Source organism: Erithacus rubecula (genome assembly GCF_903797595.1).
Source record: "Erithacus rubecula genome assembly, chromosome: 2".
NCBI classification, from domain to species: domain Eukaryota; kingdom Metazoa; phylum Chordata; class Aves; order Passeriformes; family Muscicapidae; genus Erithacus; species Erithacus rubecula.
In genome coordinates, this window is record NC_136685.1 from 9,461,031 (window position 1) to 9,477,707 (window position 16,677).

A 16,677-nucleotide genomic window follows, 5' to 3' on the forward strand; every position below is an offset into this window, starting at 1 on the left:
GCTAAAACAATAAAATGTGTTAATTATACAATCTGGAATGTATCAAAAGGACAAGCACTGTCACCCTCATTACCTCCTCATTGTTCAAAGTGAAAAAACTCAGTATTAATACTGACATACATCTTGGTGCATATATGCACAGAAAATACTTCAGGTTTTGTGTCTCAGAACGTCACTGCCAAGGAGGAAATACTTGCAGCTGCAAGTAGAAGGTTCAAATAAACTGCATTTCTGCATCAAGAGCTCAGGTCTCCAGAAACCATTGGGTCAGGGGAAGTTTACAGGTCCTGCTGCATGTGGGAACAGGAGAGTGTGTGTCTAAGTGGTGGGGAAACTTACACATACACAAATAAAGACAGCACTTGGATTTACACACGTTATTTCTCATTAATGTATTAAAAAGTGCAGCACCCACAGGTTTTGGTGGAACTAATGAAGCATTTCCATTACCCACTCACCAACAGGAGCTTGAGTAGGGCTTGGAGTTACCAAAATATAAAGCACTTTTGTGACTAAATTTCACCTCTTCTGTTTTCCCTCTGACAGCATATCCTCTTAGCATGTAACACAATCTTAATATTATTCTTTAATTCAAGGAATTAACTCAAAAGAACAGCAAAACAGTTCATGGGAACTAAACCTGCTGCAGCACTGGGTGAATTTCAGTGAAAGCCTGATGCTGGCAGTACCTCAAAGCACATCTCTTCAGGCTCTGCCCAGGTGCTGGGGGTTAGGAAGGGTGCTCCCCAGCTCAGGACCCACACTGGGACTTCCAAAACCACACACTGCTCTCTCTCACTCCCCCTTCCCCTTATCTTTCCTGCCGTGTTGGGATGGAGTTGAGAATTGGAGGCACAGCAATATACTGGAAACATTACTGAGATAAGAAACCTGCCCCCACTCCCAATACACAACAGGAATGATCCCTCTCCTCCCTGTTTTCTCCATAGGAAGAAAAAGCCCCTTTTCCCCTGCTTTTGGCAATAACCAGTGATATGAGGTGGTACAGAATAACCTCCATATGCGAGCCATGCTCTTTTCTGGCACCTGCAAAAATTAACACTACCCCTGTTGGAATCAGGACATCAGGAAACATTACTTATTACTATTTTGGAATTAAGGGCTGTCCATAATCACAAAATCAATCAGGTTGGGAAAGACCTGTGAGAATCCAAACCATGATCTAACACCATGCCAACCAGACTACAGCACTAAGTGCCATGTCCAGTCCTTCTTTAAACACCTCCAGGGACAGTGACTTCTGTTCCATTGTGTAATCACCCTTTCAGTGAAGAAATCCCTCTTGCCGTCCAGACTAGACCTCCCCGGCCGTGTCCCTGAGGCCGTGTCCTCTCATGCTGCCTGGGAGGAAAGGCAGCTCCGAGCTGGCTGCAGCCTCCTTTCAGCAGCTGCAGAGAGCGGCAAGCTTCTCTCTGAGCTTTCTGTTCTCCAGGCAAAACACCCTCAGCCGCTCCTCATCAGACTCCTGCTCCAGACGCTTTCACCAGCTCTGCTGCCCTTCACTGGACATGCCCTAGAACTTCCATGACCCTCCTGAACTGAGGGGCTCAGAACTGGCCGCACAATTCGAGCGGCCTCTCACCCGCGCTAAGTACACGGGAACGACTCTAAACAACGCAGCTTTCCTGCCAAGTTCCGGCTCTTCAAACCCCGGGAGAGCTGCTCCCCGCGGGCCAGGCGGGCAGGGCAGGGCAGGGCAGGGCAGCACCTTCCCCCGCCAGACCCGCCTGAGGGCCGGCGGCAGAGGCGGGCAGAGCCCAACATGGCGGAAAGGGCACCGCCCCCACCTCAGGTGCGGCCCCCGCTGCCGCAGGTGAACGCCGGGCGTCAGCACCAGCGCTTTTGTGATTGGTCAGCGAAGGTGTCAATCATTCGTCGCCGCGGCAACACGCGCCCGCCCCGCGCCATTCTCCCGGTGGTTGATTGGCCAGTGTGGCGGTGACGCGCGCGCCGGGGGTTTTACGGCCCTCGGTGTCGGTAACTGCCTGGAGAGGGCGGGCGGTGGGTCTGGCGGTTGGAGGTGCGTGCTGCCGCCATGACGTTCAAGAGGAGTCGTGACCGCTTCTACAGCACCCGCTGCTGCGGCTGCTGTCATGTCCGCACCGGCACCATCATCCTGGGCACCTGGTACATGGTGAGAGGCCGGGGCGGCCAGCGGCTGGAGGGGCGGCCGTGAGGGCCGAGCACAGCGCGCGTGCGCGGGGTGTTCGGTGGGGCGGGGGAGCAGCGCCCGCGCGGCCGCTCTGAGGGACCGGGGGCGTCCCGCTCCCCTCGCCCGGCACTTATTCCCTTTCCAGAGGGACCAGGAGCGTCCCGCTCCCTTTGCCCGGGCAGTCGCTCCCTTTCCTGAGGCGGTCGGGGGAAGCTGCACGAGGAGATTTCCTGGGGTCACCCGGCGGGCTTCGAGTGCCTCTTTCTTGGGGTCTCCTTCGGGCTAGCCAAGCGCGGCTGTCCCTCGGCAGCCACCCTTGTTGTGGTTGGAAAAAGAAAGTGAAGAGAGAGTTCAGAGCGTTTTCATCCACGTCTAGGAGAGATTGTGTTACTTTTCTGTTTCCTGGTTTGGCGGGATCAAGACAGTAATACAATGAGCGTGTCCTTGGTAAGGGAGGAGAGTTGAGGGGAGACTGGAATTTAGGGTATGTAATTGGGGAGTAAGTTGAGGTACCCGTGAGTGGTGTGTGACCTGAGAGGAAGATGAGTGTCTCCAGAATGAGCGAGAGCTTTGTGGCAGGGGAAGTTCCTGGTTGTTCCATACCCTGTTCTCGACACAGTGACTGAAGAGCAGTGCAAACAAGTTTGGTTCCCAAAACACCTCTTTTATTTCTGACTGGTGGGTGCTTTCTCTCCAAGAAATAGTGGTATCGAAGATGCAATATTAGAGATTAAGTTCTGAAGTATGGCAAAAGAGAAATGTGAAAACAGTACCAGCAAGTTAAAGGCCTGGAGCCCTAACGTCCCTTGGTTCCCTTAAAGGGGGCCTGAGCTCCCCTTTATTGAAGTAATTTCATTATCTTTCCTTCCCCTTACCCTCGTGGGCGATAAAAGTGGAGAGGACGGTTTACAAAAGTTGCAGCATAGCTTTTCTGTTCTGAAGCTGTAGTCAAAACCTGTATTCTCCTTTGCCCTTCTCCAGATTGTAAGAAACAAAGAATGCTGAATTTTTGTATTGATATGAAACAGCCGTGCACAGAAACTGCCTTTAGAAGCATGAGGATTTGATTTTGGAGAGCTTATCGTTTATTTTCGACAAGTATGGGGAGATCCTTTATTTTTATGCATACTGGTCCCTCGATTGGCAAAAAAATGTACAAAGTCGCTGGAGAGAGACGACCTGAGGAAAAAGCAGGATAGGGCGCTGAAAATGTAACAAAACTTTAGGGAAAAGGTATCTCTTTTGAAAAGAAGTTGGACAAAAGTCTTGGTGCCGATGAAATTGTACTATTAGTTCATTTCAAGGGAAAAGGTCCATTGTAATATTGAGGATCAAACTTCTTTTGGAAACCTGCAAGCCTCCCTGTTCTGATGGATGGAGTTCAAGAATATGCTTCTGGTCCCTTAAGCAGAAGCACAAATCGCTGGCAGTAAGGGGATCCTCGTTACAGAACAAAAGCACCTCGCTCCTTCCGCGCCGCGATTCCTGATCGCGGGAGCGGCTGTAAACCCGGGAATTGCGGGGGGCGGGGAGATATTTCCGTGGCCACAGACCTGGTGGCACTTCCAGCTTCTCCCTCTCCTGCTGTGCTTGTGTTTCCTCTCGTAGCCTGGATGCGGCACCTCTTTCTTCTTTCCGAGTGGGTGCTGGACGGTGGGAGCTGCGCCGGGCTCCAGGGGCGGAGCGCGGCTTTGATCTCGTGTAGCCGCAGCCGCTCGCCCTGCTAGAGGGAAAAGGAGAGCTGAGTTCAAGGTAGCAGGGGCCATGCACAGTGCCTAAGAGGTGCGGGTTTTTATTAAAAAAATACCCCCTCTGTGTCGAACACTTTGTTAAACCGTACGCTGAATGTTTTTTATTCAGTTCTCATGCGAGTTACCTGGGAAAGGGTGAGAACTTTTAAGTCTGGCAACAGTTGGCTGTTTAAGCTGAAATAAGGTTGTAGTATGAAGCTTTGGGTGATCTTGCCTAGTGCTTTAAATCAGAATTCAACTATAAATTATACTTTTTTGAAAGTAAAGTGTAGTTTGGGCAGTGAAAGTTAAATTTAATTGCCTGCTGCCGAACTTTTTAAAAAATGGTCCAGAATATGTCAGATTTTTTAGACATGTTAGTTAATATCCCATGTAAGTACAGCTCTAACTTAGTCTTTGAGGTTCTTATAAGAAATCTTTCTAAATCAATTAAATAATCTCTGCTTTGAAGTTACAGTGGGACAAATAGTAATAACTTCCTATGTAGAATGCTGGTTTGGCGTTGTGAGTTTGGTGGGGGTTTTTGTTTGTATTTTGTGTATTTTGGTTTGTTGGGTTTTTTTAAGGATGTAGGGGGAGAGTGTTTATTTCAAGAATAGTTTTATGTTATTGAAAATCTTGCTGTTTGCTATATAAACTGTGTTCTTGTGCACTGCAGTCCTGAAGGAATTGCTATCAAACTTAAAATGGAGTCTCATAGCAAACTACTCCAGATGTTTTAGTAAGATAAGACTTCCGTCTGCATAATACGTCTTATTCTTATGTAACCATTTCTTTAGGTGCTTTCCTATTCCCTGCTTATTTGTACACTCCTAAATCATGCATGTAATTAACTTTGCTCTTCAGTAGAACAGTTTTATCATTGCCTTTGTTGTGTGGTTCTCCAAGTCCAGAGAGAGCAAGGACTACCTTCTAAAATGTCTGCTGGGTGAACAGTGTGTGTCTCAAGCACGATTCTGTCCATGTGCTGCTGCTGTTTGTGATCAATAAATAAAAGTGTATTTACCAAAAGTTCAGAACATTTGTGGCTGAGTTGTACTTGAATTCCAGGACTGATAAAGCTTGCTTAGCTCTGCAACACCCACTGCTGTTTGTGTAGGAAGGAAAAAGAAACCTCCTGTTCCTCTCTCCATAATTGCAGTCGTGTTGCTTTGAAGCTTGTTTCTTCCTCTAAACTTTCATATTGGGCACTGTGCTTTCCAGAAACCGGAAGCACAAACTGCACTGGCAAGAACGGGATCAGAGTTCAGTAAACAGCATAAAAGGCAATAGCATTGTTTTGGAGGGAGGGGCTGGTGCGTTCTGGCAGCAAACTTCAGGGCTGCAGTCAGTGATGCAGGAGCATGAGGGGGATCTCTGGAACTGTTTGTCCACTGAACCTGATTGACAGCAGTGAGCCCACGTAGCTGGTCTCGGTCTAATACTGGTAGTGCTAGAGGCTCTGAGGTACCCTATTTAAAATAGCTCTTCTTCAGTTTTTATTACTTCAATATATAATAAACCAGACCAAATCAGAATCTCCATCATGTTGTTTTTGTTGGGTTTTTTTTCCCTTTGGGAATATGTCTGGGGAAAAAAATACTGGAAAAGTGAAAGGAAAATGAATGTAGTATTGCAAGGCAATTTCCCTCTTCCCCTCATAAAGGGTTATAAGCAGATTATAAATAGGAATTCTTGGTTTTGCCCGAGTCACTGAAGAGTGCTTGGGGAAAACTAGGCTTCATATTCAGGCCTCCAGAGAGGGAAGCACTTCCATGATTAGGCATAAAGTGTATACTGTGGAGATAAAACTCACTAATTAAAAAGCTAATGCTTGTTTATACACAGTCTTTTGAGTTCTAATCATATGGGGAGCTAAAATTTCTGTTAGCAGTGTGGAATAAATGCTGACTTTCTACTTGAGAATTTGAAATTTCAGCTATTTGAATTTTGATATGAGCTACACCAAATTGTTAAAATTAGCTATCCCAGATATGAAAATGCAAAATACGCTCCTTAAACTACTGCCAAACTAAATTAAAGTTATTTTCATCTTAGTGGAATTAGTTTTTGAATAAGGACTTGAACATGCATTTTGCCAATTTTTTTGTTACTATTTTTGATTTCCTAGAAAAAAAGACCAGAAAGGGGCTGCTGAGATTTCTGAGGTGTTACTTTAGGGTGCTGCAGTATCTGCTGAGTGCTGTCTTGTCAGTTTTGGTTGTTTTTTGGGGATTTTTTTGGGGGTGTTTTTTTTTTTTTTTTGGTTTGTTTTGTTTTGGATGGGGAGATAGTGATGAATTTAATCCTTGTATTACACTAAGGCATACGTGAGTTATATTTTTTCTGACTTCTCTATTTAGGCATTTTTGAACCTACATTTGATTTGCAGTGAGTATATATTTGCAAGCTCTAACGATGTTCTGTGGTCCAAATCCTATTCTTGCTGCCTGTTACATTGGTCTTGCTGTTATCAAGCTTCTGGGAAAGAATGGAAGTAGTTAAAATAGAGGCTCTGGCTCTATAGCTCTTAATTGAAATCCATATGTTAAATGTGATGAATTGCCCAGTGTTGTGATGGATTTGTAAACATCAGTAATAGAATGCTGGAAACCCTGAGGTGTTAATTAGCAGAGGTTTGGGTTTATTGTTTGTTTTTGTTTAGATTTGTTTTGGTTTGTTACTGTTTTTATTTGGTTTCATTGATTCAAATAGATTGGATTTGGAATGACTCTTTATTTTCTTTTTTACTTGCATGCCACTTCAGGTTGAGAAAATAAACCTTCAGTATTTGGAACTGCACTCAGTAACTAGTGAAATTACTTAGGACTTTGGTAAGCTGAATTAGGACCACAGATAGAATGAAAATAAAGTGACAGATGGGGAATTTCAGTCTCAAAATTCTGAGGCATTCAAGTTCTTCAGTACTTCTGTAGGAATTCAGGTGCTGCTTGCTTTTTATCCTGAGGCAGATAGCCTATCATGGCAATCAAACTTATGACTGTGTATAAACAATAAATGATTTAGTTGTAATTGAACATGTACTTTTGTGCTTTATAAAGTAGGGATCAATGTTTCAGCTGCCAGAGACCTGAACCTTGACATGGGCTTTTGGAAACAAGTACAGTGCAGAAAGATATTTTCCAATATCCCCAGCTCACTCACAGAGAGGAGGAAATAGAAGGTTTGAAAATACATTGGGAGCAGAAGCCCAGAGCGTAGAAGGATTAACCAGGTGGGAAATGAGTGTTCTGTAGGTGTGACCAGTGGTGAAGCAAAATAAGATTTAAAGACAAGAGGCAGGTGAGCACCTTAACAGTTTTCCTTTTTAAGAAGTGTCCTGTGAGAGTGAAAAAAGTACATTTTGAGGCTGAAGATGTTGGTGGCTAAACAGAATTCTTCATTGCCAGCTGTTTTGCCTACTATGTTTTATATTCCAAGGCATAAAATGCCTTATGAAAATACAAGTGGCTCAAAATAGCTGGAAATTCTAGTAAATTTATGTAAATACTTGATGAGATGATTGCATTTCTACAAAGTAACCAACTTTGATTCCACTAAAGGGTTACTTTTAGCAAAAAGTGCAAGCAAGCATATCACCATGTATCTCTAAGCCCCTGGGGAAAAAAGAAGAAAAACCCAATAAAAACAGTGAGAGGAAAGGAGTTATAGGAACTGTGAGTCTCAATTTTTAAAAGGCTCAAAATATTTTTTCTTACTGAAATCTTCAGTAATTGTACATAGACTAGCCATCATTGACTCCTGGAACTATGCCAGTAGAAGAAGAAATACCTGGCAAATATTCTTAAGTTGTGAGAAACTGCAAACCAGGGTTGTTTTTTTGTTGTTGTTGTGTTTTTTGGGGTTTTTTTGCTTGTTTTTTTTTCTTTTGAGGCTAATTGGAAGGGATCCTGCTGGTGGTGGTGACAGTACTGAATACTGATTGGAAAATGTCTGCAGCTCAAAAATACCATCATGAGTTTTTCTGTGTTGCGCAACCTTTGGCATGTGTCACCAGATGTTAGTAACAGAAACTATGTCCCTGTAAACCTTGAATACATTATAAATGCTGTCGAGGCAATTTTACAGAGGCTTAAGCTACTTTTGGTTCTTTGAACTCTTACTGAAGACATTTCTGGTGTGTTCCAAAATGAGGCAACAGAAGGAGTCTGAAGTGGCAGCATGAGGGAGGAGAAGGACTGGTGAGCACGCAGTTCATGCTGAACACACATCTTGGGGGTTGATCTTTGTGTGAAACTTTTTAACTTCTCCTGTGGTTGTGTAGACCTTTCTGATAAGGACTGGTGAGGTTTTAATAAGTGATCTGAGAAGAAAAGGGAGATGTTCTCTCCAGCTTATTGAAGCTGAAACATGGCAGAAACGCAGTAATTTATTTGTGTGTTGAATTTGTTGTAGAAAACAGAAATTCTTTCCAAATATTCCTCATTCTGTACCTTTACCTCCCTGACCTTTTTTAAGTGTTTCCCAGTTTTCCAGTGCACAAATCTCTACATTCATCAAGCAGGATCAGCTTAATTATGTTATTTGAATCCCTAGGAACCTCACCATCCCCTCAATTTGAAGAGTTTAGTTATGATTCATTGAACCTAGCAATTGCTCCACACTCTTTGGGTTGTTTTGGTAGTGGGTTAACTAAATTAGCTTGAAATTTAACTATAAGTTGGGCTCTTTTTTTTTTTTTCTTTCCACATACAGGCAAAGAGAAGAGTTTATTTTTAACTGAAATAAAGGATTATTAGTGGTATTAAAAAGATCTTAGGTGTTGCAATGTAATTAACCTTGAGGTAACTGTCATCTCTCTCAGGTGGTGAACTTGCTGATGGGCATCTTGTTGACAGTAGAAGTGACTCATCCAAATATGGTGCCAACTGTTGATATCCAGTACGAAGTCATTGGAAATTACTATGCTTCTGAGAGAATGGCTGGTAGGTCTAGAACTCTGCTGGCTGGTTGGAAGATAAAGCATGCAGTATCATGGATTTGTCTTACACTACTTTGTCATATATGCATACACCTTTTAATAAATACGGTTATCTTCTTTTCTGAATTTCTCTTCACTTATTCTGGGACTGAGTTCTTCCACAAGAATAAAAAGAAAAGTTTATGGACTATTATTTTAACTTAATTTTATTTCCAAGCATCTTAAGCAATGAGATTTCTTGGCCTTCTGATGCTTTGAGTATTGAAGTATGTATGGGACATCTCTGATTCACCGTTTCCATAAACATTAACTATCTTTGCTGTGTCAGTAAAACAAGCAGCAAAAAACAAGTTTAAAGACTTTTCTTCTGAATTTTTGGTCATCTTCATAGATTAGGAAATACAAGTACAATACAAGTATAATCTAACTTGTGGAAAGCACCTGTGCTTCTGTTATCAGTAACTGTGATGCACAAGGAGAATCTTTATCATGCAGCTTCAATGAGTGTCCTGGATTTTTCTACAAATTGGTTTCTGTTCCACTGCCTTTTCTTGTAAATAGTGGGATACCTTCCACACAGTGATTTCCTGTTTTCTTTAGTGTTACAGAAGGAGCAGTGCTGCTCCCACTGCCAATGACCAAATTACATAACCAAACCATTTTCAAGTGTAAAGGTTGATACTGTGTTAGCTTCACTTAAGATTCTGTCCAGTTGTAAAGTTAATCACTCACATACTTTCAGCACTGACACATATTGCAAATCAGCATCATTATGGTGCATTACTGTCAGGCTTCTAATTGGTGTTCCTGGGCTTTAGTCAGGCTTTTGACTAAGGCAGAGGGATTTTTCCAAGTAGTTGTAGGTTTTCTGGAACCAGATCTTTTTTTGTTAGGAGGGATCTGATCTACTCTATTCTGCTGCTGGTAGTTGGCACAGATGAGTAAATTGAGAACAGATCATAGAAAGGGACAAAGGTTGAGTACCTGTCAGCTGCAGTGTGACACCTCCAGGAAATAACTGATTCCTCATGTTTTTATTTTAATGCAGAAAATGCCTGTGTTCTGTTTGCTATCTCCCTCCTCATGTTCACGATCAGTGCAATGATGGTGTATGGTGCCATTGCTGTAAGTATATTTATAATCCATGGTTTTAAAGTTGCTGTTTGATTTTTTTTTTTTTAACTAAACTTACAGACTGCTCCTGTTTTCTATTTCTTAGCATCGTGTAGGCTGGCTGATCCCATTTTTCTGTTACCAACTCTTTGACTTTGTGCTCAGTTGTCTGGTTGCCATCAGCTCTCTAACCTACTTGCCCAGAATCAAGGATTACCTGGATCAGTTGGTAAGTATTCAGTTCAAGGTGATAATTTACATTTGAAATTAAAGTTTGTTTTAATTGGATCAGTGACTGAGCTACACTTCCCTTCCTGTGCATAAGAAAAAGAATTCAGCCTGCAGCAGCCACAGGTGGTTATGGTGGGAGTGGTAGCTTATCAGAGGTAGAAGAGTTAAAGGAGTCATTGCTCCCTAAAAGGAAAGCCAGGGAGAGTAAGGAAAGAATTGTGATGGAAACTACTGGTTTAAACTGTGTTGACTACAATTGGACTTGGAAGTGTGTTTGTAACCCTTTAAGCAATGGGGCTCAGTGGTAAATTTGCCACTGCAGATTAAAAATGTGTTGACCCTTATTTGGTAGGGAATGAGAAGTGTAGGTAAGGATTCAACGAGCAGTAAACATGGAATCTGATTCCAAGTTTTCTTTCTTACAATTTGTCTCTTCTTAAGTTGCAACAGCACTTTCTAAGGAAACTGCAAAGGAGTTCTCCCTAACACTGCCTGTGTTTTAACTGCAAGAAGAGTGAATGCATAGAATGTACCATCAGCAGGGACCACAAGCTCTGTCTGGCTGGTGTTGTGATCTGTTCAAGCAGATGTTTAAAAGCAAGTCCTTTTTTTAAAACAGATCAAATGTTAGCTTGTTGTTTGAGGCTTTGTTACTGTGGTCAGGGAAGGAAAAGAGACAGGTTTGCAGAAGCTCTGTTTTGGCTCCCCCAAGTTTGGGGGTGACTTCTTTCACTGCACACCTGTGCGTTGCAGGGTTGACTGACAGGATGTAAGTAACAGTAAGTTATTAAAGAGTTGTAGAGGACCATAAGTATGAATACTGTCCTGCAGCTGTGAATAAGAATCTGTGTTGGCATGAGACTGATGAAGTGACTAGGAACACAGACTGTACTGTAGTGATCTGTTCTTCTGGGACAGAGGCAGGATAAATACTGTGCTTTGTGGGAGGATAAAGAGGAAACTTGTTAGAAATTGAACTTTTTGTTTCAGGCGAGCAGTTCACACAAGGGTTTGTTTCATTTGGTGTGAAGTTTGGATGTTTTTCTATCATATTTGATTGTGCAGTGTTCATTCTTCTCTTCCCTTTCTCTCCCTTCCCCCTTGTTTTTTTTTTTCACTAGCCGGATTTCCCTTACAAAGATTATCTCCTTTCTTTGGACTCCAGCTGTCTCTTGTTTATTGTTCTGGTGTTCTTTGTTTTATTTATCATTTTAAAGGTAAGTTAAAACTTAATTATATGTCTGTTGCTAGAGTTCATAAATATTAAGACACTGTCAATCTGAGTTAATTCTCAATGCTGAATTCAGAACCCAGCTGCCTTCTTAATGCTGAGGTAAGAACTTTGAGCACAATTGTTAGGATGTTCAATTCTGGTGGGACTTAGGTCTGGTGTGTTGTGTACTGGTGTCTTCAGCTACCTTGTGTGTGTGCAGTGGGATGTGCAGCTCTGCCCTTCTTGAGTAGGAAGGAGGAATGCAAAAAGAGTTTTTGTTTATGTAGAGATTATTTCACTACAAGCTTAATTACAAATATTAAAATTATGTTGAGTTAGTGCATATAAGTTTCTAAACAAAATGTTCAAAATTTCTCTCTGTGCCTAAAAAACCAGGATACAAGTTTTGGAAGGAAAATGATGGATTGAGGAAATGTATAAATTAATTCTAGACCTACATCTTCCTCCCTGCTGAAGGGTGATAATATACTTTCTTTCTGAAGCTCTAAATAATGAGGCATTCATTTGAATTATAAAACTGCTTGTATAGAGGAAGCACATTAGAGAAATTAATTGATAATATACATTGGCCATGATACTATTCCTTTGTGTTCAGGTTTCATTTAAGAAAAAATGAAATTATGAAAAATAATTTTACTGATTTTTCTCTTTTTCCTAAGAGGAATGTTTAACTGGAGGGAATGGAAAATAGTACTGTAAATAGTACTTGTGTATAGATTGGGAAGTGTGGTACCTTCTGTACAACAGTGCTAGCTTGCTATTGAGTGATTTGGAGAGGTTAATGTTACACAAATTAGTAATAAAAAATCCCCTAATCCTCATCATATCATGATAGTGTTTTTTTCTGCAGCATCAGTATTAACTTGAAGTTCAAGGTTCATTGCTCTACCTTCTCCCTGCTGCCTCAGTTGTGAGTTTGAGCCCTTTCTTCACACTGCAGGTAGTGGGAGAAATTGTGCTAACTGGGGGATGAGTGGGATTGTACTGTTGGCCTCTCCTCCTCCTCCTGGCAAGTTTGGACTGAGATCCACAGGAGCATAAGCCAGTTGGGGATTAATTTGATTAGCACTTGTGAGGCAGACAAAAAGATCATCTGAAGGCATCTGTGAGTTCTTTTGCTAAAACCTGTGTGGTGCATCCTCTGAGTCACTGTGACAGCAAAACTAAATGGAGAGCAACATAGGTACATGGCCAGGTCTGTGAAATAGCAACCATTCCTCAGATGTGTATTGCCTCAGTTGATTTATGATTCTTTTTATCATAGGAATGTAATCCAACATCTAATTTCTGAATCTGCCAATGCTTATCAGGTGTTTAAAACAAGAAATCTCTCTTCTTTCAGGCATATCTAATTAACTGTGTATGGAACTGCTATAAATACATCATCAACAGAAATTTGCCAGAGATTGCTGTGTACCCTGCTTTTGAAGCTCCTCCACAGGTAAAACCTCTTTTTGAGATAAAAGAAGCAGTATCATAAGTTTTGAAGTAGAAAATCACCGTGTCCATGTATGTTTACAAGCCTTGTCCAGCTTTCTAAAGAAAGACTGGAAAGATAAAAAAAGTTAAATTTTGTGGTGGGCTATTTTTTAGCTAAATTCTAGCAGTCTGTAAAAGGAGGGTCTTTGGAGAGAAGTATTTCAATGTTTTCCTTGTGGTAGAGGGGAGCTTTGATTGTACCAGTGCAAACCTACCTTGCTGCTTTGCAAAGTCAGGATGCTGTGGGGTGTGGAATGAATGACCCAAGGTTAGGCTCAGCAGAGCAGTAAACTGCTCCTGCACCTTTGTTCACTTTCTCATTTGCTTACTAGGAACAGCAGTAAATTCTTAAAATAACTTTGCCTGCAGTAGAGGATTAAGTTACTGATGTGTGCTTTTGTTTTTTTGGGGTTTTTTTTTTTTTTCCATTTCAAATCTTTTGCATTAATCACTTCAACTTATCACTTCTTCTCCTTAGTATGTTCTGCCAACCTATGAAATGGCAGTGAAGATGCCTGAGAAGGAACCTCCACCTCCCTACATACCTGCCTGAAGCAATTTTTACATTCATTAACATCTGTACCAGCTTCCTGGGGTTTTTTTCTTTTAATCTTGCAAAACTGCTTAAGTAATAGAAATATTCAGGGCTTTAGGAGCAAACTGTTCTGTTTAAAATATAAACTTACTAAGCAAAACACATCTGAGAGTGATTTCATTTGCTTTAATTTTTGTTCTCCCTAATGCTCTTAAACATTTTATTGCCTTAGGGCCTTACACCTGCAAGAACTTAGGCATGTGACTAACTTGTGGCTTTTAATAATACCAATGAGCCACTCTGATTGAAGTTAGCTGTGATTATAAGTGTCTGCAGGATTATGCCCTTAATTTATATTAATTTTTTGTAAAGTAGTTCATAAAGACAATCTGATCGTGCAGCAAAATGACAGTTTGCCTTTATCCATTTTTTGGAAGGGGAAGGGTTTGAATGTGGTATATATGTGACTTTTTTACTTTGCACTTTTCTCATATGTTATCCTACCTTTTATTGTGGTTGGTTTTTTTTTTTTTTTTGGTTTTCCTATGTCTCGAAACAGTATTTTTGAGGAACAAGTGAGGGTGGCACAGGAGTTCTATTACAACGAGCTGGGAATGCAAGAAAAATAAATACAAATGTGGAAGATGGTTGCATGCTTCTAATCTTCTATGTATTTTCCTCTTTGTGATAAATGATACTTAAATAAATCTTTTACAAAATGTTTACCAGTGGTGTTGGTTAATCTTTTTGGTGTCTTTTTTGTTTAAATTATTCAATGTGATGCAGACAGTCCAACATACTCAGTTACAGGTTTAGTGGTTGGTTCATTCTTCAGTAGAAGTCCATATGTGACTGAGAACATGGATTCTGTCTATCACACCCAAGTACTTGGTTGATTTCTACTTGTCTGATTGGTCCTTACCCACAATCTGGGAAAAGGGAATTGTACTGGAAGCTTTGAGCCCTCAGGGAAATCTGAAGGTACCTTATTAGGATTGAGAGAGAGATGGGAACTACTGACCTGTGATCAGAATTCAAATTTACTGTGAGCTACATATGCTTATATATCACTTTTAGGAAGGCTAGTAATTTTTTACTATGTCCATTGGGTTAAACATCACACAGACAAACTACATTTCTACTTATTTCAATCTTCTTGTGATCTTCAAAGCTCTGTTTTCTCTTGCCAAAGCATCTTGGTTATTAAACTGTACATGCTAATTAAATCCACAGTACTCTGTTCTAGCTTCCACAGTAGCTGGTGTTAAATTCTAGATTCAAATTGTTACAGCATCTAATTTGTGGGGTTATTCCTGTATTTTCACTATGTACCCCTGTACACATTTAAAAGTACCCTGTTAGGGCTGTGGTATCAGCAGTAGTGTCCCTGGTAACTGAGGTGCTGTGAGAGCATTTGAACTGCAGTGGTCTCAGGCCTTTGTGCCCCTGTTATGACAGTGCTGTCCCTCCTGCTTACCCTGAGGGGATACCCAGGCTGGGCCCAGTGCTGCTGCCAGCTGCACTCTTTATTTCCAGGTTCTGAGGAACGGCACTGGGTCTGGACTCCCACAGAGACTCCAAGCCTTTAGATGCTGCCACAGGCTGCTTCAGTGTGACTGGAGGGAGGAGGGGGGGATGTGAAACTGTGGTTTTTGTGGTATAAGAAACATTGCTGAAACTGTTGGGCAGTTGGGTGCTGCTCAGGCATGGGTTGCAGCAGACACTGCTCTGGGACCCTCTGCAGTAAGGGAGTGTGTGTCTGACCGTGAGTGGGCAAAGAGCTCCTGCCAAGGGCTGGCTATTGACACTGTCCAACGGGTGGCTGACCATGCTGTGAGCAGTATTTGGCAGCATTGGGCACTGCCTGAACTTTTCCTGGGGTGTGTGTGCATGTTCTGCTCAAAAAGCTGCACTGTCTTCTGAGAGAGAAAAGCCATTATATTCCCCTGGAGCCCTTTCATGTGGCTTTCTCCTGCTTGAAGGGTGGTATTCCTGTTTGCAGCCTTTGGGAATGTGATGGTGGCTTCTGCTGTGACTTTGCAGTAGAACTTGGTGAAATGAGTCAGTGCCTGCCTGATACTGTACAGCTGAGAGGGGTTGATGGTTCCTCGTCTAAATCAAGGCTTCCCGTGCCCCTGATGGAGGTGATGGGAGAGAGGATGATCCTGCAGTACAACAGGATACTGATTTGGCAAAAGTGTCTTCTAAAGCGCTGTGCTGGAGATCGGGGTGCCTTTGTGCCCAGGCCGTGCTTTCCGTTCAAGCTTACCGCAGCTTCCTGCGGGAACTGGCAGGAATTCCAGTGCCAGGAGCCACCAAAACGCCTTTAGTCAAATCTGGCAGCAGAGCGGGCAGTTCCTTGTGCCTCGGTGATCCCACTGGGAACTTTTTCTCCCGTTCTTTGCAACTACTGTCCTAGAGACCGAAATGCAAAATTAACCTGGACCAAACACTTGTGGTGAGGGAAGAACAGTGTCTCGGCTCCCCTTGCGCCCAGGTTTGAGCCCTGCCCTGCCGCACACGCTCCCAACGAGCCGGGAATCCTCGTCCCTTCCCGCTGGCCGCGGCTGAGCGCCCGTCGGGGCGGGGGAGCGCGGCCACGGCCCGCCCTGGGGCGGAGGCGGCGGGGCGGCCGATGTGCCCCGGTGTCCCGGCGGCTTTAAAGGCGGCGGGGCCGGCGGCGGCACCGCGGGCCGGGCTCTCGGCACCCTGAGCTGCGGCACCACGGGCCGGGCTCTCGGCACCCTGAGCTGCTGCCTGGCGCTGGCACTGCCCGCGGCGCCCCGGGGCTCCGCCGCAGGTACCGCACCGGGGGTATCGCACCGGGGGTACCGCACCGGGTCCCGCACCCGGGATCCAGCGCTCCGCTCGCTGCTGCCGCTCCGCGCCGCTCAACCCCGCCAGCTCTTCACTACCACTGCTCATTTCTCGAAAGAACTTTATTTCAGCAAGCTGGTGGAACAACCAGCTTGCTGAAAAGCTTTTTTCCCCTTTCTCAATCTAAAAAAGAGAATTATTCTACCTACGAACCGGCTGCACCGGCTCTTTTCTTTTTTCCTTTCTCCTCTCCTCTCCTCTCCTCTCCTCTCCTCTCCTCTCCTCTCCTCTCCTCTCCTCTCCTCTCCTCTCCTCTCCTCTCCTCTCCTCTCCTCTCCTCTCCTCTCCTCTCCTCTCCTCTCCTCTCCTCTCCTCTCCTCTTTTTTCTTAAAGCTATGTCTTAAGCTACGCATGCATGCACTA

General features: G+C 43.2%; 1 protein-coding gene across 3 annotated transcripts; it reads left to right on the forward strand.

The window, feature by feature from the left end:
• The first annotated feature begins 1,979 nt into the window (after nt 1-1,979).
• On the forward strand, nt 1,980-14,162 carry LAPTM4A (lysosomal protein transmembrane 4 alpha). 3 transcript variants are annotated; one of them, XM_079329698.1, is made up of 7 exons: nt 1,980-2,155; nt 8,729-8,849; nt 9,894-9,970; nt 10,065-10,187; nt 11,311-11,406; nt 12,766-12,864; nt 13,381-14,162. In XM_079329698.1, the coding sequence occupies exons 1-7, from the start codon at nt 2,057-2,059 to the stop codon at nt 13,453-13,455; spliced, it is 690 nt and encodes a 229-aa protein (XP_079185824.1). In that variant the 5' UTR covers nt 1,980-2,056; the 3' UTR covers nt 13,456-14,162. The 3 variants fall into 3 exon arrangements, with proteins under 3 accessions (XP_079185824.1, XP_079185825.1, XP_079185826.1); XM_079329699.1 differs by having other exon boundaries at nt 2,011-2,148; XM_079329700.1 differs by lacking the exon at nt 1,980-2,155 and adding an exon at nt 3,692-3,925.
• The last annotated feature ends 2,515 nt before the right edge of the window (nt 14,163-16,677 follow it).